General features: G+C 43.1%; 1 protein-coding gene across 2 annotated transcripts; it reads left to right on the forward strand.

Moving 5' to 3' along the window:
* Window positions 1-1,459: 1,459 nt before the first annotated feature.
* Window positions 1,460-26,557, forward strand: LOC18433889 (G-type lectin S-receptor-like serine/threonine-protein kinase LECRK2). 2 transcript variants are annotated; one of them, XR_016048150.1, is made up of 3 exons: window positions 1,460-4,184; window positions 25,360-25,504; window positions 26,308-26,557. XR_016048150.1 is itself a non-coding variant. In XM_006843967.4 (2 exons), the coding sequence occupies exon 1, from the start codon at window positions 1,802-1,804 to the stop codon at window positions 4,133-4,135; it is 2,334 nt and encodes a 777-aa protein (XP_006844030.1). In that variant the 5' UTR covers window positions 1,460-1,801; the 3' UTR covers window positions 4,136-4,184; window positions 26,308-26,557. The 2 variants fall into 2 exon arrangements, 1 of the variants encoding a protein (XP_006844030.1); XM_006843967.4 differs by lacking the exon at window positions 25,360-25,504.
* The last annotated feature ends 313 nt before the right edge of the window (window positions 26,558-26,870 follow it).

Below are 26,870 nucleotides of genomic sequence, written 5' to 3' on the forward strand. Positions count from 1 at the left end.
CGACGAGCGCTTAACGAAGCCACCCCAACTTGCAATTCTTCCATCTCAGCCTTCACCACCTCAAGCTCCCCAAAAAGGTTCGCAACCTCCATCGAAAAGGAGTCTCGCTCTGAAATGAGCAGGGCGTGTTCTTATCCACACTGTAGCACGAGACCTTGCCGATCAGCCAAGTCCTTCTCCAAGGCATCCAAACGCTTCTCAAAAGAGGCTTGTGCCGCATCCTCAAATGAAAGGGCTTCGGTGCCCCAGTCACTCAAATCCTGTGACAACTCATCAAGACGGTCGGGGGCCCACGCTCCTCAGACTGTCCACACAAGCCTTAAAAACCTTCATCTGATCCCTGAGCTCCAATAAGGGACACCCCCTCAATCCTTGAAGGCCTGAACAGAGCATCCCCCTCACCATCGACCCTTTGAAGCTCGAAGATGACTACGGAGCGACAGGGAAACCAATCACATCCCGAGGCGGCACATCAAGCGCAGGGACCTTGGAGTCAGGAGGCATCATAACCCTTGTAGCAACGCGAGACCCAATATGAGAGCTTGCCACGGGCCCCCCTGAAGCATGAGAACCTGAAGACTGCACCACTGATGAGTTGGAAGGGCGAAATCTCGAAGCACCCATCTCCTGCTGCGTAGCTTTGAAACAGCTGGAACTGACGTCACAAGGGGTGCAGGAGGTGCTAGACGAGAGCAAGTAGTAGAGGACATGCCAACCCCGACCCTAGATATAGGGCTTCTCGAGCCATGCCCTGGATCAAGAGGCAGTGCAACCCTATTCGGGACTTGGCCGGCCCGAGTTGTATGTACAACTCGGGGCATTTAAAAGAATAGAAAAAATATAAAATATAAAAAATAAAGATATGTTATGCGCATTTTTCTTACATGATTTAGATATATTTAGCAAAGATTGGTTAGATTTGTTTGGTCAAAATTGGTGATTGTTTTTTTCCATAAACATATTTTTCTATTTTTTTAGATTCTTAAAATATCCAAACTGTAAATTGAGTTTTTTTAAATCTATATCTTTTCTACTTTTTTAACCTCCTTCTAATTGTTTGAAGGTGTTGTAGGTTTGAACTTTCTTTTGGTATATAGTTTTTATTTTAAATTTTTTTTCTAAAGCCTTCTAGCCCCGTTTCGACTCGGCCGAGTGTAACGGCACACTGGTTGCTGGTTCCTGCTATATTTTACATTATTATACAATTTCCACGAGTAAGACTTTGTAACAAAATCCTCTTCATCATTTTTGTGCTGTATGTTATTTCATTACCCAAAAACTATAAAATGAGCATTATGGCCCGTTCCATCTCATACTTAATTTTCTACGGTTTTCATAAGTTAAACTTGGGATTAAATCCTCACCGTCATTTTTGTGGTATACGTCATTTAATTACCCAAAAATCTTAAAACACTGTTTCGGATATAAGGAATGAATAACTTATTCAAGAATCAGCTTAAACCAAAACATAAGATCTAGACTTTCATTCATAGGCCACGACTCTTTCTACAAAGCACAAACTACAAAAGAAATTAAAAATATAAATAAGTAAACCAATTGAAAATTGAACAACCACACATGCAAGGAAGAAAAGTATTCTCACTGTCCAGAGTCACAGCCGCCACGGCTGAGGACCATCTCATTTCATCATTTGTATACTCGACGGTCTTTCTTCAAAAGCAACATTTTCATGCCAAGCTTCAAAGCACAGAGCCACAAACTTCTCATTTCTATTCCTCTCTCTTTCGATTCTCGAGAGTAGAAGTTAAGCAACTTGTATTTCCTACCTGGGAGGGAATTAATGGCTGCCATTCTACTAGTACAGTTCCTCTTGCTGGTTGCGATCCCCGTAACACGAGCTCAATCTCCTGCCGCACAAAACATAAGCTTAGGCTCTTCTCTCTCTACAAACCCATCCGGTAACAATCGTAGCTACTGGCTCTCCCCATCTGGTTTCTTTGCCTTTGGTTTATACCCCCTCCCTAATACCCAAACATTCTTAGTTGGAATCTGGCTTGATAAAACCCCTGAAAAAACCCTGGTCTGGTGTGCAAACAGAGACTCTGCTCCTCTCTCTACCGGCTACTCCATCATCCTAACCACCAGTGGGAGCCTCATTTTGAGAAGCCCACAATCTCAAGCCCAAGTTATCCCCCTTATCTCTGATAATTTAGTTCCAACATCCTTTGCGGCCATTAGAGATGACGGTAACTTTGTCCTCTATGCTTCTAATGGCACTGTATGGCAAAGCTTTGATTCTCCAACTGATACAATTCTACCTGGCCAAAATCTTAAAACCGATGCTCAGCTCTACTCGAGTTTCTCTGAGACTAACCATTCAAAAGGGAAATATATGCTTAATATGCCGGATCTTCAGCTCTACTACCTAGCGCATGGAAGTATGACTAATTTTGACGTTAGAGACTCATATTGGAGCACACAACTTCAAGGGGTACGTAGCAATCTGACACTGATTCTTGAACCAGATGGGCGCTTGCATTTCTCGGATTCATCTAATTCCTCAGAAGGTGAACTCACTGGTTCAGATTCTAGTGCTGTTCTTTACAGAGCAACTCTTGGAGTTGACGGGAATTTTCGCCGTTTCTCTTATGCTTTGGACCCAAATGGTGCCATGACCATGAACTCGAACCCATGGAGTTGGATCCCTGATTCTAACCCATGCCAAATTAAAGGAAGATGTGGCCTGAACAGCTTTTGTAAGGCTAATGATAACTCTTATAGTTGCATGTGTCCTTCTGGTTTTGAATCTAAAGATCCACTAGACATGTCTCAAGGTTGCGAGAGGAACTTCAGCATTATAGCTGAATGCAGAAGAGAAAGAGGGAATGGGAATTTGAACGTTGCCGAGATGGAGAGCCTGGAGATGGTCGATAATGCCTACGAGAATTTGACATTGAGCCAAGAGAGGTGCAAACAAGCTTGCTTAGACGATTGCTCCTGTGCTTTAGTTCTATTCATTAACATGCAGTGTAAGAAACAGGCACTTCCATTGAAATACATGAAGCAGAGTTCAGGAGCTTTGACACAAAAAACTTTTGTCAAAGTTGGGAGTTTTGCTTCTAATCCAACTCCATCGCGTAGGAAGCCTATAATCTGGGCTACTATTGTGCTTGCTGCTTGCTCTTTTCTTCTTACACTAATTATTGGCTTTCTTTGTGTTCAATCGAGGGTCTCGAGATATAAAAAGTTTAGGGCAAGGAGCAATTCTGATGTAGAGGATAGCAGTCTGCGACTGTTTAGTTATGAGGAGCTCGAGGACGCCACAGGTCGGTTCCTCGAGAGTTTAGGCAAAGGCTCTTTTGGAGCTGTTTTCAAAGGAGAACTACCCAACGGTGTTAACATTGCAGTGAAGAAGCTCCATGGGCTGATTGAAGATGGAGAGAGAGAGTTTCGATCAGAGTTGACGACCATTGGGAAGACTCACCATAAGAATTTAGTACAGTTGCTTGGCTACTGTGATGAAGGGTCCCATAGGCTTCTTGTTTACCAGTTCATGAGCAATGGGTCACTTGCAAATGTAATGTTCAATCCAGAAACAAGGCCAAATTGGGCACAGAGAGTGGAAATTTCTCTAGGCATTGCTAGAGGTGTGCTATACTTGCACGAAGAATGCGAGACCCAAATAATACATTGCGACATTAAACCCCAAAACATACTCTTGGATAATAATTTTACACCCAAAATATCAGATTTTGGACTTGCAAAGCTCATGGGCGAAGATCAAACGAGAACTTTTACAGATATGAGGGGCACAAGGGGATACGTTGCTCCAGAATGGCACAGGAATTTACCGATCACTGTGAAAGTTGATGTGTATAGCTTTGGGATCATGTTGTTGGAGATCATATGTTGCAGAAAGAGAATCGAGATGGATGCTCCAGAGGAAGAAATCATCCTTTTTGAATGGGTTTATAATTGCTTTGAGACCAGAAATTTAAAGAAATTGGTGGGGGTAGAAGAAGTTGAGATGAGGGGATTGCAGAGGATGGTGATGGTAGGGCTATGGTGTGTGCAGGAGGATCCAAGCGTGAGGCCTTCCATGAGGAAGGTGGTATCCATGCTTGATGGCACGCTGGATGTACAAAGTCCACCCAACCCAAGTCAATTTCTATAAAATCTCTCTCTCTCTCTCTCTCTCTCTTTCTCAACCCAAACCAGTTCAGGTAAAATCTCACTCTCTCTCTCTTTTGTTGTATTTTGCTTTGAACCATACTTTGTTGTTTCTAACTAATATCTGGTTCTGAAAGTGGAGTTTGTTTTATTTGTATGGAGAGAAGAGGTGGGTAGTAAGTGTCTAATGGCGTGATCGTTAGCGTCACCGCGCTCATATATGGTATGTCTCATGTTTGATGTGGTAGAATTGCCTTACTATAGGGTTGTAAAATAGTATGTTGTAATTTTTTTTCTTATGAAAAATGGGTAGGGGCCCTTTTACTCCATGAACTTAAAAAAAAAAAAAAAAAAAGGAAAACAAGTGATGTGTTATTTATCCCACATTGGAAAGTGAGACGAATAAGTATTATTTTAAAAAAAAAGTTTATATAACGTTGCAACCTTAAAATGTAGAATTACATATGCACCTCAAAAATCCATCGGAAAATATTGTCTTAATATTGAAAAACCCTCTAATTGATCATCTTGACAACAAGATGTATAAATATGAAAAAAGAGAATTTTGAGTCCCAAAAATAGTGCATCTTGTAACACACTATCTAGACCCTCCATTTTCAAGATTTTCATATGTTTATAGATCTACTTAATTTTAACTGTTTTTAGAGTTTAAAGTTTTATAATTAGATATAAAAATAGATTTTGAGATAATCCTAAGAATATTTTACACCAAAATTCCATGTTATGATAAATTTGGAGGTGTACCTTAATTTGATTGTTTTAAGTTGCAACCTTGTAGAAACCACACCCTTATTTAAATATGAGTTTATTTTCAATAGATGGAGTTGCTATTGACATACAAGTCAAAGTGATAATTAAATTTGGATAATCACATGTCATGACCGCCCCAAACTGGAGGGCAACAGAGTACGGGATTGTGACCGGAGGTCGCGTACGTCACTTAGGTGGAAGTGGCATCAATACGTGTTATAAATGCGGAATCAAAGAAAACCACGAGAAATGAATAAAACAAACTCCAAACACAACCATACAAGAAATTGAGCAAAATAACACTGAAACTTATATTATTACACAAACAACTTGGAGTGGTACTGATGGCCTGTTACACAACATCTAACTTTAATACAGACAAAAACATGGCCCACGACTGCAAAACACATACAAGCAAAAGATCTCCTTGGCAGGTACAAGCCTTTGTCGACTAGATCGATGACCCCACTGGCTGTTCTTGACCTACAGCTTCTATGCTACAGTGATGGAAGAATAAGAATGAGCTATAAAGCCCAGTAAGAGGATCTAGTTGTTATGCATCAGTGATATATCCATCCAGGCATCATGAATGATTCCTTTCACTATAAGCAATCATGGTGGAAAACATTCAATTTAGTAATCTTATCAATATATTCATCACAGATGGCATATTGAATAGCATGGCTATCATATAATCAGCAAAACTATTATCTATCACATCTACACATCCAATCATTAACCACTCACTCCTTAGATTCACCTATTCCCGAAGTAGAAGCCCTATTCATCAGGGCTAACTAATCCCATTGTTTGGGACTTCTACCATCCCTCGGGAGAGAGGGTAATGAAAATGAATGCCCCATTCAGTACCTCCCTCACACTCATACACACAGTCCCTAGCGCGCTTTGGGGCTTTTGATAGGTACTTGCCTTGCAAGACACGGTTCACTACCGGCAATCACTTTCATATTAGATCCCATCACACTACCATGGATTACCTGTGTGTAGTGTCACTTATACCACTTTATCATTATCGAAGCATAATATGGTCATACTTAAAGCATGCCGATAAATCACATATCACTAGGCACTTACCCCTTATCACTTGTCACCTTGCACTAGTCATATAATGGATCTCTCCAAGGAACAAGCATCTCTGGTCAGGGGCAAACAGTAGTCTACAACAGCGTCTCGCCTCCTAAAACTCTGGGCGAAGAGACTGCTTGGCCCAGCACCAGAATAAGGTTTACCCCGTTGACATAGAGTGGACACCTGCACTGCTTCGACTGTTGCTAGAACAAAACATGATACAGTTGCCGAAGGTCAATACTGTGGAGTTGGCTGGGCAAGAAGCAAATGAGAGGTACTGCACCTATCACATGAGGGTCTGCCACCCCACTCACGACTGCTATAAGCTCAACAACACTATCAAAGCCCTTATCAACAAGCATTAGATAACTCGAAGAATTGAAAAAGGCATTCGGGGCAACTAAGGCATCTCACATAATCACAATCCAAGAAGATGACGAGGCACGGGCACCTCCTATCCTTCGTGCATTCTTCTCCATAATACTCGAAGAAGGAATCGCCATCCCAAAGCCGACAAGGCAGCTTAAGTTTTTGTCTCCAGGGAACGAGAATCTCTGGTGCGCATATCACCAGATACATGGCCATGAAATCAGCGAGTGCACTGGCTTCCATAAGATCTTGGCCAAAAAGATGCAGCAGTGCTAGGAAGTTCAAGGCGACCCGACAAGACACCCTCAAGTCCCTCTTCTGCCTGCATAAGAAGACCTCTCAACGCAAGCCAGGAAGCACCGAGAAAGACCCTCTCCAAGTGCCCTTTGAAGTGATGCTCCACCAAGGTCTCGTCACTCTCAAGCTCATCAGGCAGCTGAGACTGGTTAGGTGCCGTGATCTCACCCTCCAGATCCTTTTGGGGATTTGGCGGCACGTGTCTCGAGTTTCAAGGGAAGACCTGAGACATTTTGAGATCGCTCTCTCGGGAACCTCGTTCGAGAACGGGGGCAGGTGTCACCAATTGGTGAGAGAGGAATTTAAGGTGGGTTCGGGACTTACACAGGCTGGCTCGCATGGGTGCCCTCTTAGATCACAAAAAAAGCCCCCCAATAATAAAACTGGTTCGAAATCGCCTCCCTCGGCTTGTATTCTTCCTGTTTTCTGCAATCACACACATATATGGCAAAGGTTTTAAGACAGGTGGGTCAGACCTCACCTTTTTCCTCTTTGATGAACCTACACAAGCATGCGCATTCAAAAAGAAAAAGAGAAGAAAGACGAGGGAGAGAATAATTCGAATGAGCGAGAGGATCAGAGCGGTGGCTAAGCTGGTGAATAATTGGCCTGACGTGGTAGCAAAATGGGTTCAGCAACTAAGATCGACTCACATGATTACTACTAGATGTCAGTACCAGCACCAACTAGCCAGGCACAATGGTTAGTCTGTCGTGGCAATAAAGCGGGCCAAGTAATCCTGACAGTACAACATTATGGCTAGACGACAGGACTACCATGGGAGGCTAACCTCAATCCCTCTTAGTCAAATGAAAGAGTACCAGAATGATGGTTATGAGGATGAAATAAGAGAAGAAGGGAAAAGAAAGAAGGAGGGAGAAGAAAGGACGAGAAGAGTACGAAAGGCGGGAGAATAAAAGAGTGAGAGGGAAGGAAGATGTAGTCGGTGCTAGGCTTCGTCAACTATTCTAAAAGAAGAGAGAGAAAATGCAATCGATGTTAAGCTTTACCGACTGTATTATACAGAGGAGGAGAGAGAAGATACAATCTGTACTAGGCTTCATCGATTGTTCCAGAAGAAGAGAGAGAAAATGCAGTCGACATTAGGTTTTATTGACTGTCTGAAGAAGAGAGAGAAAATGCAGTCGGTGCTAAGCTTCATCGACTATGTCAGAAGAAGAGAGAAGGAGAGACTAAGCCGGCATTAGGCAAGAAGAGAGAAGGAGAGACCAAGCCGGCATTAGGCTTACGCCGGTTGTGATGGAAGAGAAGTAAGAGAGAGAGATTTAGTCAGTGCTAGGCTTTGTCGATTGTGATAGAAAAGCAGAGAGAGAAATCCAACCGACGTTAGGCTTCACAGACTGGCTTCAGAAGAGAAGGAGAGAGAGAAATTCAACCAGCGTTGGGCTTTGTCGATTGGCTTAGAAGAGGAGGGGAAATCCCCATTCGATATTGGGAATGAAAGAAGAGGAGAGAGAAAACCCCACCCAACACTGGGAATGAAAAAACATGAGAGAAAGAAACCCACTTGATATTGGAAATGAAAGAAGAAGAGAGAGAAAACCCCAATCTATGTAAGGAATGAAAGAAGAGGAGAGAGAAAAGAGAGATAGAGATGAGAAAGAAGGGAGGAGAGAGAAAGAGATAGAGATGAGAAAGAGGGGAGAGAGAGATAAAGATGAGATAGAGGGGGAGAGAGAGATAGAGACGAGACAGAGGGAAAGAGAGAGAGATAGAGATGAGACAAAGGGGGAGAGAGAGATAGAGATGAGATAGAGGGAGGAGAGAGAAAGAGTGAAGGAGAGAGAAAGATAGAGATAAGATAGAGGGAGAGAGAGAGAAAGAGGGGAGGAGAGAGAAATTTACCCATTCGTAGGGTACTTGCCCTTTTCTTCTCTCTTCTCTATCTCTCTAAGATGTACCCACAAGCTCAAGTAAAAATCTGAATTTTTATTGATTGATCCAAGAATGAATCCGTCCTTTGCACAATGAGGCATTGCCTATTTATATAGAATTGAGCTAAAATATGGGTGTATACCAAAAAAATACCTAGAATTGAAGATAATTACAATTTAATTGAATTTAAAGAAACTCTAAAAATAAGAGCAAAAGGACTGTTTTGCCCTTACATAACAATGTGTGAAATTCCAAAATAGTCCCTGTTGCTGCTTGAGAACTTGCATGATCTTCCATGGTTGACCCGTTTTGATGCCTGTTTTAGATTATTTTTTTCTTGTAGGGCTTGGCATGGAAATCATTTTGATACCAACTTCGAGCCATGAATCATGTTTTCGAGCTATGATCTTGAAACTTGAATTTTAGATGAATCTTGAAAACTTCAGATTGATTGTGTGTTTGTTCCTTGATGTTTCTTTGTGATTTCTTCATTGAATCACACTGAGCATGCCGTCACGATTACGTTGCAATGAATGTAGCTTGATTTCGTGTTTGGATGAAGATTTTGTCGTCTTGAGTTTTTGACCGAAATCTTGAAATCCGATTGTCGAAATTTACAGCAGCTTTGATGCCTTCATGTGTGAAATCCAGATGTTCATCGTACGCGATGTTTGGATCAGAGATAGCCTTGGACCTCACGCACATAATGCAATTGGTTTCGTGAAGATTGGGTATGTGAGCGTCGTGATCTGGCTGCTCGAATGAAGAGTGCTGGTGCTGAATTTTCTATAACTTCCTTTACAGATTAGCAACTTCCATTTAGTTTTTCTCTCTACTAGGGCGTCGTCACGGGCCGTACTACTTATCCAATTGCTCATCTTGATGAGACCAACACGCTCACCAAATTTGGGAGCAATCCGACTTAGAACAAGTGAGATATGAGCCCAAAAATTCACTGCCCTTGACTGTAAAAGAAACCACTTTTAATGGTGTTTTGATGTAGAGAGGCCACACGGGAATAGTGTGCAACCTGTTTTCAGTATTTTACCAATAACTTTGTATTGGAGTGCTTGATTAAGCCGAAACTAGACCCATAGGGGTTTTTAACCGTGTTGGATCTAATGGCGGTAGTCCCACAGCTATTTGACTCACCAAAAGTATGCTCTAGTTACAGATCTATTTCAGGGTGTTAGAGACTGATTTAGATGAAATTGCTTCTTTGTGTTCACTGCTTTAGATATGTTTGATCGTAATGAAACTTGGTAGGTGGTCTTTTGAAGTCCTGATGAAGATCTTGACCAATTCTGGGGCCATTATGAGGTTGTCGAGAATTTCCACTGTTTTCTAGGCTTTATTGACCTGCTTCATATCAGGGACCAAGGTGTTGAAAAATACATTCAAACAGCTTGGCCCGCTGAATGTTGTTTTTCAAGAGAAGCGAGAAGGACAATCACTCTAAAAATTTCCTTCCACTTTTAATTTTTTTCTTCTTAGCCACAGGACCATGTGAACATCAAGGAGATTCACGTAATGGTCTAACTAGGCTGCTCAAACGTAGGGATGCATTGTTCACGAGTCCATCCATAGAGACTTTAGGGGGAGAAGAGAGTTTTTTGAGGCATCTTATCGAATTCCTCACCCTCGTACGGACTATTTGTGATATTCCCATTTAGTCTGGGTTCATTTGTTTGCTTTGGTACTTGTTGTTTGCTGCTACACCAGGTTTTCTTTTGACGATCAGAGCACCACTATAGGTCTCGTCTACCGAGTCCAGTCGGGGGCAGGTTTATTAGCCGATCCCGAAGGTCTGGATGTGCCAGCTAAGCGAGCTGAAGTCTCTGGTAGGTTCTGCCCTGGTTTTGTCAGTGTCCTGCCTTTGGAGTATTTGTTTCTAGAGTATGTTTGTGGCCTCGTGGGAAAAATGTTCTTCCTCTTGAGACTTTCTTACAGTCTTGGTGAGTCTTCTGTCTTTCGAGTCCTTTTGCAACTGGACTCAGGCTGTCGAAATCTTTTCCTTGAAGCTCGTATTTTTGAATTCCTGACATTATGTTACCAGGGATTTTCTTCTTTTGAGTGAGGGCTGAAGCCGCCTGTTGAGACGAGTGTTGCATTAACCTATTTATTGATTCAAGCGTCCTTGGTGGATTTTCACTTGAACTTGGGAAGCGGTACTGTAGAGATGATTTCACCAACTTCTTTTTATTTTGGGTCTCTTTTACCGATGACCTTTCGGTCATGTTCACCCTTTTCATCCATTTTTTCTCATGATCCCCTTTCGCGTTGTCATCGTGCCCGGTTTTTTTATTCACGAATCTCTTTTACTTATGGTTTCGTGATCATGCCCATCCATCATTTTTACTTATAGCGTTCCCTTGTTAAGGTATACACCATGCCCGTTATTTCAACATTTTTTATTTTTTTTACGAAGGTGTGTTTAAGGTCACTCCTCCGGAACCTGTGTGAAACAGTTTAACATCATGCAGCCAAGACCCGCACTATGGTTTAAGGTCATACAGCTGGACCATGGTGAATGGTAGTCTGTGGAGGCCATGGAGTGAGTGTGGTGGTGGTTTGACTCACTTAGGGAAATGGAATTAGGCTACTTATGAAAGATGGATGATGTTTGAAATGTGGGTGGACGATGGTGACCCACTAACTTACAATGAGTATGGATGGCGGGATGGTTCGCCGTTTTGGGAGCACAGGTGAGGATCACTGGGGAATGAAGTATGGTGATGAATTGAATGGACACACTGGGGAGGTAATGAAGGTGGCATGCGCACACTAACAGGTTGGTTAGGAAAGGCATGCATGAAAGTGCATGTAAAGGCGTGTGCGTGTATGTGGGGATGAGTTTATAGTCATGCCTCTTGGACCTGTGCAAAGCAGTTTATCGTCATGCGGCCAGAATGTGCACTATCGTTTAAGGTCATATAGCTAGACCGTGGTTATGCAGTTTAAAGTCATACAACTAGGACCATGCAATTTAAATTCGTGTAACTAGACCTCCGCTATAGTTTAAGGTCTTATAGTTTGGACTGTGGTTATGCAGTTTAGAGTCATGCAACTAGGATCGTGCGGTTTAAGGTCGTGCAACTAGACCTCTGTTACAGTTTATGGTCATATAGTTTAGACCGTGGTTATGCAATTTAAAGTCATACAACTAGGACCGTGCAGTTTAAGGACATACAATTAGACCTTCGCTACAATTTAAGGTCATATAGTTTGAACCATTGTGCTGAGCCTTTTATCGTCATGCGGCAAGAACGTAGACTATGATTTAAGGTCGTACAACTGGACCGTGGTTATGTAGTTTAAAGTCATACAACTAGGACCATGCATTTTAAGGTTTTACAACTAGACCTCCACTACAGTTTAAAGTCATATAGTTCGGACCATGGTGCTGAGCCTTTTATTGTCATGCGACTAGAACGTAGACTATGGTTTAAGGTCATACAGTTGGACTGTGGTTATGTAGTTTAAAGTCATACAACTAGGACTGTACAGTTTTAGGCTGTGGGACTAGACCTTCGCTACAGTTTAAGGTCATATAGTTTGGACCATGCAGTTTTAGAGTCGTGCATCTAGACCATTGTGTGGGTCGCAATGTAAGTGGAGATCCATGAGGAATAGGTTTGTGGATGGCAATCCGACTCCCTGGGGATAAAATGGTTAAGACCATTCACAAACTGAGGGCTCAGATGGAAATGGTGACCCGATGAAGGATGGAAAACGAAAGCGGACTTCACTGGGGATTAGGGGCGATGTGTGGCTCCCTAGGGTGAAAGATGAGACTCTATGGAGACGTGGCTTATGATAGGTAACCTGACTCCGTAGGGATAGGATAACTTGGTGTGAAACAAACCCACTGGGAATTGAAGCAGTAAGAATGACCCTAACTCTACTGGGGAAAATGGGATATAGTTGAGGTGTGACTCCTATGGGGATGAGGGATAGCTCCTGACTTCATTGTGGATGATTGGTCACGATTTGGGTGCAACGGTGCGGGTGTAAGTCCACTACAGATTATAACTCATGGCTTGGGTGCAACGGCTTGGGTGAAACTCCACTAGGGATAGTGGTAGGATAGGCAAGGCTTCAGCCTGGAGTAGATGACAATAGGCTACTGAAAAATACAGCTGACGCCAAGTGTGGCTATTATTGTTTCTTGTGAGTGTTCAATTGGTGCTGACTTCTCAAAAACACAATTGGTGTTGGGTTGTTAAAACTCATTTAACACTGTGAACAAGCCGTGACATTGTTTGAGCACAACTGACACTAAGTCAATCGGTATTAGCATCATTTCGAAACTTACCCAACACCAAGTCAACCGTCATTAGGGTTGTTTGGAATTTACCCGGTGCCACATCAACCGATGTTGGGGTTGATTAGAACTTATTTGATGCCACATCAACCGACGTTGGGCATGGATCGATGGGAGTTACCTCGAGCCTTGAGTCAAATCCCGACCCGACTCATCGTCGCTTGGCTTCCCTTGGATGCAACTGGTATTTTTAGTTTGTGAGGGGCATTTGAGGGTAGTGTGTCTATATAAGGGGGTAAAATCTCGTTTTCCCTCACTTTTCACCAAGGGTAAAAAACTTAAAGAAAAATTTTCTTAACAGTGAGGAGAGGGTGCTCGGTTGAAGTTCTGGCAAGCAGTGGGACTCCAGCAAAAGTTTAGTAGGGAAGGTTTTTGGCAGACAGTGGGATTTCTAGTGGTCTTGCAGGGAAGGCCTTCGGTGAGCAGACTTTGACAAGAATTTGGTGAAGTTGCGAGGAAGGAAAGTTCTTTGGGGAGTTTTCGGCGAAACAAAAGAGATTCTAACTGCATTTGTTTTGGTAGAAGAGGCGGGAAGTGAACCAGTGAGCATTTTTTCACATCTTAGGAGATTTTCAGGGAGTTTTAAGGGGTTTCCCAAGAGTTGTGGTAACTCTCCAACGTTGTTAGTGCTGCTGCAGAGGTTCTCGAGGACTTAAGGAAAGTTTGCAGAAGTTTTTGGTGAAGTTTTGGTGATATCCCAGCCAAAAACGCAGGTGGGAAAGTTGTTCAGTGGGTTTTCGGTCCTGTAGGAGAAGATCCGGTGGGAGACGAGCAGTCACTAGGGGTGGACCATCGTGGAAGGTTTACGGTTGCAGGAGGTGAACCGTCGTGGGAGGTGAACCATCGCAGGGAAAGTGTACGGTTACTTCGTTTATCGTGCGACCATTAAGGAGGTACAAAAACTTAATCTTTCAAAAAGAGGAGCCTCGGGAAGTGAATAGTAATGACGGGCCGGCGCTAATAGAAGTGTAGCCAACGCTGGGGCAACCAACGCTGATGGTTTAGAAGTGTAACCGACGCTGAGACAACCAGCGTTGATTCTCAAGAAAGGCAATCAACATTGAAAGTTCAGTCGGCGTTAGCGTTTAGAAGACACACCCAACATTAACTTCAGACGACACTCATCAGCAATGTGGCCTGTCATAATGTGGAGAGTAATGCTCGCATGTGGCAGTAAGTCACGTGCAGAATTTGTGATGTTCGACGATGAGTTATGTACGACAATGTTCATGGGTAGGCAAAAAGTGGTGAATGATGGTAAAGCATCGCTTGTAGTAACTGTTGGAAGCCAAATCCTCCAGCACAATAGTGAGGTCCATGGTGTTATGTGGAAGGGCATCCACAGCAAACAGGGTATGCCTTCCATCATAGGAAAGTTCATTGCCAGGTCTAGCCCACTTTGTATGTTTGATACACACATCGAATGAATCCTACGTTGTATATTTGATATACAGGTCAAACGAGATATCTGGCTTGTATGTTTGATAGACATGTCAGATGAACTGAAGCTAACTTCTTCGAGTGGTTTCTCTTCGTCTTCTGGCCTGTAACCATCCTCTTACTCGTCAGATGAATTGAAGATAACCCTCTAAGTGGTTTCACTTCTTCTTCATGAGGAGGGCCTTTCTTTGGTGGGTTTACTTTTTCCGCATGGGGCAGGCATTTGTTTTGGCTTGTAACCATCCTCTTATCCTCAGATGCAAGAGTAAAACTATAGATTTGGGTTTGTAATTGTCCTCTTATCCTCATGTGCAAGAGACTTGTAACCTCCTTGATAATGGGCTTCTCTTAGCTTGTAACTTGTAACTCGTTTTTACTGCGACAAAAAGAGTTGGAACTTGTTTGGACTATCTTGCTTATTTTCATGTCGAGTCTCTTTTTCTTGAATATGCATTATGGGTAGTACTTCTTTAAGTATCGTCCATCGATAGAGGGCATTGCTTTCACTCCTTCGAGATGTGCCAGTACGTAGGCTCTGTTGGGCGAGACCTTTTTTACTATAAAGGGAACTTCTCACTTAGGCTCAAACTTCCCTTGACGCCGGCCATTCATAACAATAGACCTCTTAACAACTAAGATTAGATCACCACTGCTGAATGAGAGGATCTTGACAGACTTGTCAAAAGCCCTTTTCATGCTCCCTTACTTGAGTTCAAGGTTCTGCTGAGGCTCTAGCCTCTTTCCATCGAGTGCATCCAATTCTTGATACCAAAGCTTGACTCTCCCATCTTTGGTTATTCCTTGGTGAATAGCGACTCGCAGTGAAGGGATTTGTATTTCGAGAGGTAAAACTGCTTAACCCCCATAGACTAGAGAATAAGGAGTGGAATCAATGGCATTTCATGTAGTAATACAATAAGCTGATAGTGCTTCGGGAAGCTTCTCATGCCAGTACTTCCTTGTTTTTGATACTGACTTTCTTAAACTGTTGCACAGAGTCTTATTGAAAGCCTCAACTAATCCATCACTTGAGGGTGATACATAATCGAGTACCTCCATTTGAAACCGAACTGGTTAACTAAACAATCGATGTGATGACTCGTAAATTGTCAGATATAATCCGATCGGGCACTCCAAAGTGATATATGATATGATGTAGAACAAAGTAGGTCACCTCTGTCCCAGGACGACTTCAGCCCACTTAGAGAAATAATCTATTGCATCTAGGATAAATACAAGGCTCATTGCGGAAGGAGGGTCCATAGGCCCTACGATGTCCATACCCCATTGTGAGAGGGCCATGATGCAACCGTAGGGTGTAAGGGCTCCAGAGGCTGGTAAACAAGGCTTGAGTGTGTTTGGCATACTTGGAAATTTTTAGCATACCTTAAAGAATCAACGATCATGGAAGGCCAGTAGTATCCCAACCTATGTATTCGTTCATATAACTTAGGACCAGACTGGTGTAATTCACAAATGCCTGAGTGGACTTCTTCTAACACCTTATTTGCTTTTTAAGGATCGACGCATCTAAGAAGAATGCCGTCAAACGACCATCTGAAGTGATCATATCCTTCAAGGAGGGTATACTTGGTAGACATTCGACGTATGCGGTTGCGTTCAGCACAATCTTTCGGGAGCCTATTATGTTTTAGGAAACTGGTGATTGGCTTGCTCCAATCTTCTACTTGCTTAATTTCTGCACACATTGGGTCAAAGAATTTTGGTTCTTGATTTCAACCCTTAGCTCCTTGACATTGTGCTATTTCTTGTTCAGTCTTGATTACTTCTTTGGCTAATAGAAGTGCTCCAAATGGATAAGGAGGGCACTCGGGGAAGATATTTCTCTCGTCATCCACATCGACCTCGGTTCTTACTTCGATGTGTCTCCATTCTGCCACCCAAACAAGCATTGGTCCTGATGTGGACAACTGAATTGTAGTGTCGAGTTTTGCAAATGCATCAGCCTGCGAGTTTAACTTTCTAAGGATGTGACTCAAGGATACGTCCTCAAATTGGGCCATATACTATTTCGTAGTATCGTGATAAGTCTTGAAAGTGTCTTTTCCACATCATAGATCCCTTTGAGCTGTCGAATAACCAACTCAGAGTCGCCATATATCTTGAGCTGCTCCAAGTCGAGGTCGAAGGCTATCTCTAGTCTCATTATAAGGGCCTGATATTCTGCCTTATTATGAGAACTGACTTGAGCGAGAGAGAAAGAAAGTGGCAATATTCCTCCTCTCTGAGTCAGGAATACTACTCCAATGCCTCCTCGATTTGATTGGAATACTCTGTCAAAGTACAATTCCCACTTATGAACAAGGTCAGCACAAAATACTTCTTCATCAGGGAGATCACTTGATCGAGGAGATTCTGTCGGTACGGGGTGTGCTATGAGAAAGTCAGCGAAGGCCTGGGCCTTGATGGCCTTCTGTGGGACATACATGATGTCGAACTCCATCAGCAATAATGCCCACTTAGCAAGGTGTCCCGACAAGCATGGGCATGTCATAAGAAACTTTACAGAATCAGCTTTCGATTTAAGTTTAGAATCATGACCAGGCAAGTAATGGCAGAGTTTTTGTACTGTGAAGCCCAAGCGCATCTTCTCAATAGGGGGATAATTCTTCTCGGCCCCTTGCATCCTGTGGCTGAGGTAATATAACGCAATCTCTTTTCCCTCTTCATTGTTTTGAGCCAACAATGCTTCGAGTAACTCGTTTAAAGCGGTCACATATAGAATGAGGGATTTTCCCAATACTGGTGTAGAGAGTGCTAGAGGGTTGAGTAAATAATGCTTGATATCGTCAAGGGCTGCATGACATGCTTCATCCCAGATGAATGGGGTATCTTTCTTTCGATGTTGGATGATGAAGCCCAAGAATTTTTCAGAGCGCACGCCGAAAGCGCATTTTAGCGGGTTCATTTTTAGTTGATGAAGGCACAACCACTTGAACACCTTTTCAAAATCTCTCAGGTGATCATCCTTCTCTTCGAATTTTACCACCAAGTCATCTACATAACAGTCCACCTCTTTGTGTATCTTGTCTTTGAAAATGGTCGTCATTGCTCTCTGGTATGTGGTGCTAGCATTCTTTAATCCAGAAGGCATCATTGTGTAACAAAAGACCCCTTTTGGAGTTAAGAACAGAATGGCCCCTTCATCTTCGGGCGCCATCCTTATCTTGATTATACCCAGAGTATCCATCCATGAAGGAAAAGATTTGACAGTGAGCTGTTGAGTCGATGAGCATCTCGGTGAATGACAACGGGAAGTCATCCTTGGGACAGGCAGTATTGAGCTCACAAAAGTCAATGTAAACCCTCATTTGGCCATTTCTTTATTTACTGAAACAACATTTGCTAGCCATTTCGGGTACTTGACTTCGTGAAAAAAGCCTGCTTGTTTGAGTTTAGTCACCTCGGCGTGTATCTGCATCTCGAGGTCAGGTCAGGCTTGAGCCTTCTCGATTTTTGTTTGATGGGTTTGATAGTCAGATCGATGCCGAGATGGTGAATAGCTACTTGAGGGTCTAAACGAGGCATCTCATGATAATTTCAATCAAAGACGTCACGGTTTGCTTGCAAGAACGTAGTGAAATGCTCTTTCTCTTCTGGAGATATATTCACTGAAATGAAAGTGGGTCTAGGATCTACTTCATCTCCAAGATTTATTTCTTTGAGTTCGTCCGCTGTGGCCTGACCACCTTCTTCCCATTCTTCTGGGGCCTCTTGCAACTCTTCCTCATTGTTCTCAAAGGCCTTTTCACCAACTTCATGTGCGGAAACCCATGACCCTGACATCTCTGCTTCCAATAGGGTTCCAAAGCATGTCATGATTTATGTGCCATTCTCAAATCAGGTTGCAGGAGCTTGTTTTGGGGTTCAGCAAAGGTTGAGCGTGAAGTGTGTTCGTATGAATTACACAGTCCTTGCGTAGATGTGTGCAGTGCTTTATCCGTAATGACTTGTGCTTCATAGACTTGCACCATATGGCAAGCCTCTTGAGAATAAATCTTTGCCCCCTAGATTCTCTCAGCCTCTGCTCAAAGTCCGGTTTAGGGGGCCACTGGGGTTTCTTTGGCTTCGACTTCTTATGCTTCTTTGAAGAAAGGTGGCTCTACCTTGACTTTGCCAGGGCATCAGCAATTGTTAGGAATCCAAATGCTTGTCCTAGGGTCTTTCTCAATTGTTTCCAGTGCATCTTGCTTATGTTGGATCCTGCAAGTTCTCGGCTTAGAGGCTCGAAGTCGGGACATATCAAGATTGTACCTATAGAAGAGATAGAAGAAGGAGAATGAGAAGTAAGAGAAGAAGATGGAGAAGGGTTATCAGACCGATTTGGATAGCTTTTTACGTCATCATCAGGGTTGGACGGGTGTAGGGGGTCTTTTAGGTCTGTCCCTTACATAGACTGTTGGGGAGTGCTTTTAACATCGTTACCCTCATTGGACGTATGCTGAGTGGGAGATGGCACAGGAACGTCTTCTTGACAGGATGAAGAAGGAAGAAGGATCGTGCCTGAGGATGAAGTCCTAAAGTTGGAAGTTGAGGAAATGGCCTGAGAAGTTTCTGCTCGACTGTGGGTTGAGCGGTCTTGTTTCTTGTGTAAGTAGCCCTTGGTGCCCATCACTTTTTGATTTTCTGAGATGATGTTTGATTTGTCTCACTAGGCTTGAGAACAACTCTAGCTTGGCGAACTGCTTCACGCCTTAAGGACTTGAGTCAGCTTTGGCCATGATAGACTATCCATGGCTGGGAAGTCGAGGATTCGACGGAGTCCGAGTCATTGATAGGAAGGTCTTGCTTTGTGAATTCTTCGTGCCCCGATAGAGGAATGACTTGGGGATCACTTACGTGGAGATTGTAAAAATCCTGGCACTCCCGCATTTTTTGTGCGAATGTATCAAGGAAACTTGTGCATTCTGACACGTAATGGCCTCTTATTTGATGGTACAAGCACCAATGATATTCAGTCCCCTTAGCAAGGCGACGGGGTTGCCTTGCCTGCTTCAGTGTGATTATGCCTTCCTGAAGCATTATAATGAAGAAGGCGTAAAGGATACCAGGCATTTCGTCTTCCTCGTGGGTGATTACGGCATGGGAGGCCTCGGCTGACCCAAAGGCCTTCTTTAAGTCTTCAAGCTACCCTTCTGAATCAAGGCCTCGATAATATCCTTCAGCGTGTAGCAATCATTTGTGTGATGATTGATCCTCCGGTGTTAGGCATAATAATTTGCCTAAATGTCAAGGTCAGGTTGCTTAGGGAACTTGACTTATGGAAGCTGGATCATATTATGTTCCAATAATAACCGGAATAGCACGGGGACCCATTCCTTCTTGAAGGGATAGACCTTGTTCCTATGCCTGGTGAAATAATCACCCCGATCAAGGTTGGCTGGTGGGGGTATCCGATTGTACAACTGTTGTTGCTTGCCAGCCTGAGGTGTTACCTTTGCCGTGCTTTCCCCTTTAGAGAGGTCCAAAGTTTAGGAGGAAGCCTTTTTTGAGTCAATGACCATGACGACTGCACTGATTACCCCTTATTGTTGGCTGCCCCGTGTGTTATTCCGAGAGCTACCATTGCCCCGATTGTTTGTTGAACTTGCAAATGGTTGTCGTGTCCCACCATGATGGCATGATAAACTTTCTATGCGAACTGATTTAGAGATCAACTCTGACATGAAGGTCGGATTAGAGGCCTCGACATATAGAGCGATCTTGGGTCGTATGTTCTGCACGCAAGTTTGGACTGCTTCCTTCTCAGACATAGGATTAGGATGGCGTGAAGCCAAGTTTCTCTATCTTGATCTGAACTGATCCATGGGCTCATCGGGGTCTTGAGTCAAGGTGAGAAGTTTGATGGTTTGAACCTCTCTCTTGACCTCATAGAAGCGTTGATAGAATAGTTTCTCCATCTCCTCTCATGTATGGACCGAGTTTGAAGGAAGTCGGTCATACCATTAAAATGCTGAGCCATCGAGGGTCTCAACGAACTATCGGAGAAGAAGTCTCCCGTCAGTTGCTGTTTCTCGACATGCTGCCTGGAAGTGGGAAATATGCTGGCATTCTTCCGTTGAATAAAGGAAACTTCCCTTTCTTATAATCTGAGGGAAACGGGACTTGAAAAATATATGAGGGGTATGGCCTTTGATAAGGCGTCGCACCCTATACCCCTAGGATGTGTCTGTTCTTTAGGCTATGGGTGACCATAACGTCAATGTCTGTTTGAGAGATGGGATGAGGGATAGAATTTTCTTGTGTGATAGAGGGAGGGGGCTGTTGTGAAAGTGCATCATCAGAGTGATGGGAATTGTCCTCATGGTTAGCGGACTGGCGTGCGAAGTCGATATGATCGATCTTTTCTATCATGATGTGCACCATATCTTCAAACTTGTTCCTGCGCTTTTCCTGTGCATCACCGGGCTCGCTTACAACCATTATGCAGACTATTTCTCTATGGAGGTCAACGTTAGTGTTTACTGAGGGCTTGCGAACTTGACGGGTCGCACGTGGAAAGTCAGTCAGTAGGGGTCTAGCATGCACTGACTGACCTCGACTCTTGTACGCTGATATCATTTGGACTGGTTCAAGACGGTCTTGGGACCGTGGCTGCTGAGTGGCTGGGTCTTCTTCTATGACAGTAACCACAACACAGGGCTCATGGAGCAACACAGGGCTCATGGAGCTCTTCTTCAGGCTTCATTGTCTGAAGGGGGTAGAAGGGATTCAGGTGAAGAGGGTCATCAAAATTGGTTGTCTTGACTGCGTTGGTCACCTCTCGAGTAAAACTTTGCAGGTGTTTAGCCCTGAGGTTTCCTTGGACCTCGTGCCAAAACTGGGATCTAGGTCAGGTTGGTCAAGTCTTCTTGCACATGAGAGAGCTGTCTCCATCAGATGTGACAATGGATGAGGGGTAGGAACTGGAATCATCTTGGGCCGAGGAGGATGAAAGACTCGATCTTCCATCAGGTCACTAACCCAAGCTCTCTTGTGGGCTCCAAGGACATGGCCAAAATGACGGGGTTGATTCAAGATGGTACTCTTGGGGAAAACCTTCTAGTACCAAGGCTAAAACTGCTTGCTCTATGAAAAAGAGTGAGCTCGAGCATGATTGAGTCATGAGAAGGCCCTAGTCTAGGGCGAGCGGACGTCTGTGATGGCGAAGCGTGTGCGCCCCTTGATAAAGTATTATGGGAGACTTGGGGATCAGCCCGGGCTCGTGCAAGTGATATAGCCTAAGGAGGCCAAGAACTATGAGCAGGTGTCTGTAAGAGAACAGGTGTAAGCCTGCCCCCTACAAGGTGCGCTTGTGTGTGCAGAGTAAGAGGACAAGGGGGTCATCTCCTGTGCACTCCGGTTGGTGTAACAGTGACGTTGCCTGAGCAATGAGATGCACATGAGTAGCGTGCACAGAACTTGGCCTTGGAAGGTTCAATCTTGGACACAGAATCGAGGCAATAGAAGGGTTGCCTCGAGGTGTGACTCGAGTGGGTAAGCCACGAGCCTTGTGGGAGTGTGAGGGTGCAGACCATGGGGTTTCTGCCTCGATATGTTGAGCCTTTAGGAATAGAGACCAATGGTGCAAAAATGTGGGGGGGAGCCTTATGGTAACCCACAGAAGCAATGGCAACTGGTTTGCCTTTTGCAGAAAGGAACTGGGCAGCCTTCTGACGTACCTTAAGAACACAACTGGCAAGTGACTTGCCGGTGGCTGGGTGCATGCTGTGTGGGGCAACAAAAGTGCTGCCATTGCAAGGCGCCTTGGTGGAGTTTCCACCAGAGTGAGGAGATGGGGAATGAGGGACCTTTATGTCCCACCTCACACCTGTCCAAGTTAAGACCTGTAAGGTAGACAAGGGGTCTTTGCTCAAGAGGATAGTTGGGAACGAAGTTGAAGGAAATTTTTCCCTTGGGACACTCTCAAATACAAAGATAAGAAAATCCCTGATCCGGATAAATGGGTTACGGAACTACAAGCCATATATAAAATGTGACAAGACAATGAAAGCAGATAATTATAGAAAAAACTAGCCTAACAAGAACAATCCGACTAAGGGGTAATAAGTCCCCAATGGGGTCGCCAAGCTGGTTAGGTGTCTCGATCTCACCCTCCAGATCCTTTTGGGGATCCGGTGGTATGCGTATCGGGTTTTGAGGGAAGACCCAGGACGTTTTTGAGATCGCACTCTCAAGAACGGGGGAAGGTGTTACCAACTGGTGAAAGAGGAATTTAAGGTGGGTTCGAGACTTACTCTAGCTGGCTCATGTTGGCACCATCTTAGATCATGAAGAAAGCCCCTCAGTAATAAAACTTGTTCGGAATCGCCTCCCTTAGCTTGTATTCTTCTTGTTTTATGCAATCACACACATATATGGAAAAGGTTATATGACAAGTTGGTCAGACCTCACCCTTTTCCTCTTTGATGAACGTACACCAGCATGCGCATTCAAAAAGCATAAGAGAAGAAAGATGGGGGAGAGAAGAATTCTACTGAGCGAGAGGATCTGAGCGGTGTCTAAGCTGGCGAATAATTGGCCTGATGTGGTACCAAAAAGGACTCGGTAACAAAGATTGGCTCACAGGATTACTACTAGACGTCATTACTAGCACCAACTATCTAGGCACGATGGTTAGTCTGCCGTGGTAATAAAGCGGGCCAAGTAATCTTGGCACAATAACATTGTGGTTAGACGAACGAAAGAGTAGCAAAATGATGGTTATGAGGATGAAATAAGAGAAGAAGGGAACATAAAGAAGGAGGGAAAAGAAGGGATGAGACGAGTATGAAAGGCAGGAGAATAAAAGAGAGAGAGGGAAGGAAGATGTAGTCGGCGATAGGCTTCGCCGACTGTTCCAGAAGAAGAGAGAGAAAATATAGTCGACGATAGGCTTCACCGACTGTATTATACAAAGGAGGAGAGAGAAGTCACAGTCGGTGCTAGGCTTCGACGACTGTTTCAGAAGAAGAGACAAAATCAGTCGGCGCTAGGCTTCATCGATTATAAGAAGAAGAGAGAGAAAATGCAGTTCGCACTAGTCTTCACCGACTGTGTCAAACGAAGAGAGGAGAGCCCATCGGGCGCTAGGCTTACGTCGGTTGTGATGGAAGAGAAGTGTGATGCACCAATCTTTTCCCAGCTGAGGAGAAGAGATCAGCACCAGTTGGAGTTGTGTGAGAGGTCAGCGTCGGTTGGAGTTGTGTGAGAGGTGAGTGCCGATTGGAGTTGTGTGAGAGGCCAGTGTCAGTTGGAGTTGTGTGAGAGGCCAGCACCGGTTGCAGTTGTGTGAGAGGCCAGCACCGGTTGGAGACCACCTTGCGTGAGTCGTTGAGTCCATGGTAGTCTAGGGAGCTCTCTCTCTCTCTCTATAATAATCATTTTGTTTCCCATGCTTGTTGTACCCTTCATCATTATGTCTCCATGCTTTCTCTCTCTCTCTCCTCATGCATGTCATTTAGTTTTGCATGAATGACACTTGTCACTTACTACCTTTTTCTCATTTTAAATCTCATTTTAAATTGAACCTTTCTCAGCCCTTCTCAAGTGCTTTGGCCCACTCTCTCCCACATTTTTCTCTCTCTCTTTCTCTCTCTCTAAAACACTTAGAGTCTCTTGTTTGGGAGCTTGGAGAAGTGGTTGTGTGCAAGAGTTTTGGAGCAAGTTCAGAGCTCAAGGTAGGTAGATCATGTTATTGTGTATTTTAGTATGAAGCATGAATTTAAGCAAGTATGAAGAATGATTTGGGCATGAATAAGCTTGAAAGTAGACATGAGATTAGCATGAGAATGTATAGAAATTTGTGTGGAAGAATAGGATTTGTGTGTATGTGTTTGTGCTCTGTTTTTCCAGAAATTTAGGCTCCTTTATATAATATGATATGCACTATTGTGATTTCTGTTGAGCCTGTAAATTTGTGGGTTGATGCTCTTGTTATTTTAGTTTAAGCTAGAATTAGTTTTATGTGATTACTTTGTGTAGTTTAGAATTTATGCTTTGTTCTTTGAGGTATGTTATGGTTGGACCGTGGAATTTCAGGGAGTATTGGGTTTCTTGTGTCTCTTTGTCGACCAAATGTTCTCAGAATTGCTTCAAATCACCTCCACTGGAAAACTTTATGAGTATAGTTTGAGTTTGATGTTTATGTCTAAATGATATTCTTTATAGATTAGAAGATATGTTGTAAAATGTGCATGAATGTCAAGAGTTTTGAACAACCAAATGAAGTTTGATTTCTTCCAAACCACTGCCGTTTAAAATATTTTTGAATAAGCTTAAGATCACATGTTTTGAACTTTTTGAAATTCTCCCTAATTTTAGAGTTATATGATTAATTGTAACAATATGTCACTATGGACAGCTTTTATAAAACTCAGAATTTATGCCTCTGTCGCCATAGATTTGACTAGTCAAAACGACTCAATTTTCTTCCAAACCACTGCTATTTGAACGGTTCATGAGCAAGATTAAATTCACATGTTGAGAAACTTTTGGAATTTCTTCTTGATTGTGATTTTCGAAGTAAATTTAAAGACATATCACTGCCTTCACTGCACAACAGATTTCAGATAAAATATCTTCATTCTTTTGAACTTTTAAGGGGCCAAGCAAGGTCCAATTGTTTTCAAACTACCCAGATTTGAAAGATAGGAGGAAAATTGGTTTTTAAACTATCTTCAAATTACAAATGAACTAAAAATCTATAGCTTTGTTTTGACTTGGGTGTCATTGCATGAATTTTTAGAAAGTGTGACATCGATACTCTGACTGCTGTTATAAGAACTCTGATTCTGTTATAAGAACTCTGATTCTGTTATAAGAACTCTGATTCTATTATATGAAAGTTGATTCTGTTATAAGAACTTTAATTTTGACCGCTACACAATAGATCCTCCCTTGGTAATGAGCCCTTAATTCTGTACATGTGAGCATGAATTGGCTGCATAATGATATATATGTGATATTGCTACAATCATGACAAGATACTGATATCGTCATTATGTGATATGTGATACATGTATGGGTACCTACTGTGTTAGTGATGGTACCAGCATATTGAGATATTGGCGTGCTTTGAGGGTATCGCACGACCAGCTGTGATATGATGACACTTCTAGTGATATGGGAATTTCTCAGCATGCCTTGTGCATATCGCATTGCTTGGGACATGTATCTTCTCATGAGGTGCGTACGAGGTGATAAGCTATGTGTGACTTCTCGGCATGCTTTGAGCATATTGCATTGCCTGAGATATGTAACAGTTTGATATTGGTGAGGTGCCTGCTTTGAGGGTATTGCAGGGCCTGATTATGTTACCATACTGTGTTAAGTGACTGAGTGGTGTGCTTTGAGCGTATTGCATGACAACGAGATAATAAGTAATTTATCGGTATACTTTAGGCATACTATATTGACTGATACTGTAATTCTAGCCACTACACAGTGGGTCGTCCATTGGTAGTGGATATTCTAATTTTGTTATATGAGTGGGCACCGCTTTAAGAGTTTTGCAGGGCTTGCCTGTGTGTTTGATGCCAGTAAGGTACATGCCTTGGAGTGTAATGCACTACTTGACTCTGTAAGTGCTAAGGGATAAAAATATACTCCTTTGTGATAAGTGTGTATACTGTAGAACATGTTCAGTTATAGATGAATGAGTAATATTATGGAATGCATATGATGATATTCCTGAGGAAAGGTCTTTCTGAACTACCAATTCATGTGATATCCATTATCTATACTGTGAATGTGAAGGATAATTACAACATTGTACAAATGCGGATTTTGATATCTTATATTGTGTGTGCTCTACCTGAAAAGCATTTTCCTATAATTGTGACATAATTGTGATGCATGACTCCTGTTTTATGAGCATGGCTTAGAATCTTGAATCTGTGTTGTGTGATAATACTACTAGGCAGGGAAACATAGTCTTGTGATCTACTTACTTGGCTTTTTAGCTCATCCCTTTGCTTCTACCCTTGTAGATTGACTGCTACAGGTCGAGAGTTGTGGGAGGTGATCATGTTTGGTGGATGGAAAGCCCGCACTCGACGAGTGGATCCTTGTTCTTGTGTAGTTCTTGTGTAGGTGTTTGTTGATCGTCGGTCTTGCAGTTGTTGTTATTGAAGTTATGTATTTTGATGGTGGGACTGCAGTGCCTTGGACGATTGTAATATTATGGATATTGTAGTTCTCCTTAGAGACTGTTTATGGATATGAATGGTTTTTAATTTATCCAGATTCTGTTATGCTTCTGGTGGGAGTTTTAGTTTTTCTTTGGTGGTTTGTTTCTGATTCCACCTATCCTATGCATTGAGCCACTTCCACTTGAGTGACGTTCGCGACCTCTGTGATCGCGATCCCGCACCCTGTCGCCCTCCGGTATGGGACGGTAGGGGTCAGGGGGTGGGGTCATGATAAGAAGCATGAAAGAGAGATTGAGTCAGCGTTAGGCTTCACAGACTGTAACAGAAAAGGCGATAGGGAAATTTAACCGGCACTAGGCTTCACTGACTGGCTTCAGAAGAGAAGGAGAGAGAAATCCAAC

This window comes from Amborella trichopoda, chromosome 13 (assembly GCF_054954075.1).
Source record: "Amborella trichopoda isolate Santa Cruz 75 chromosome 13, AtrichopodaSantaCruz75HAP2 v2.0, whole genome shotgun sequence".
Lineage (NCBI taxonomy): Eukaryota > Viridiplantae > Streptophyta > Magnoliopsida > Amborellales > Amborellaceae > Amborella > Amborella trichopoda.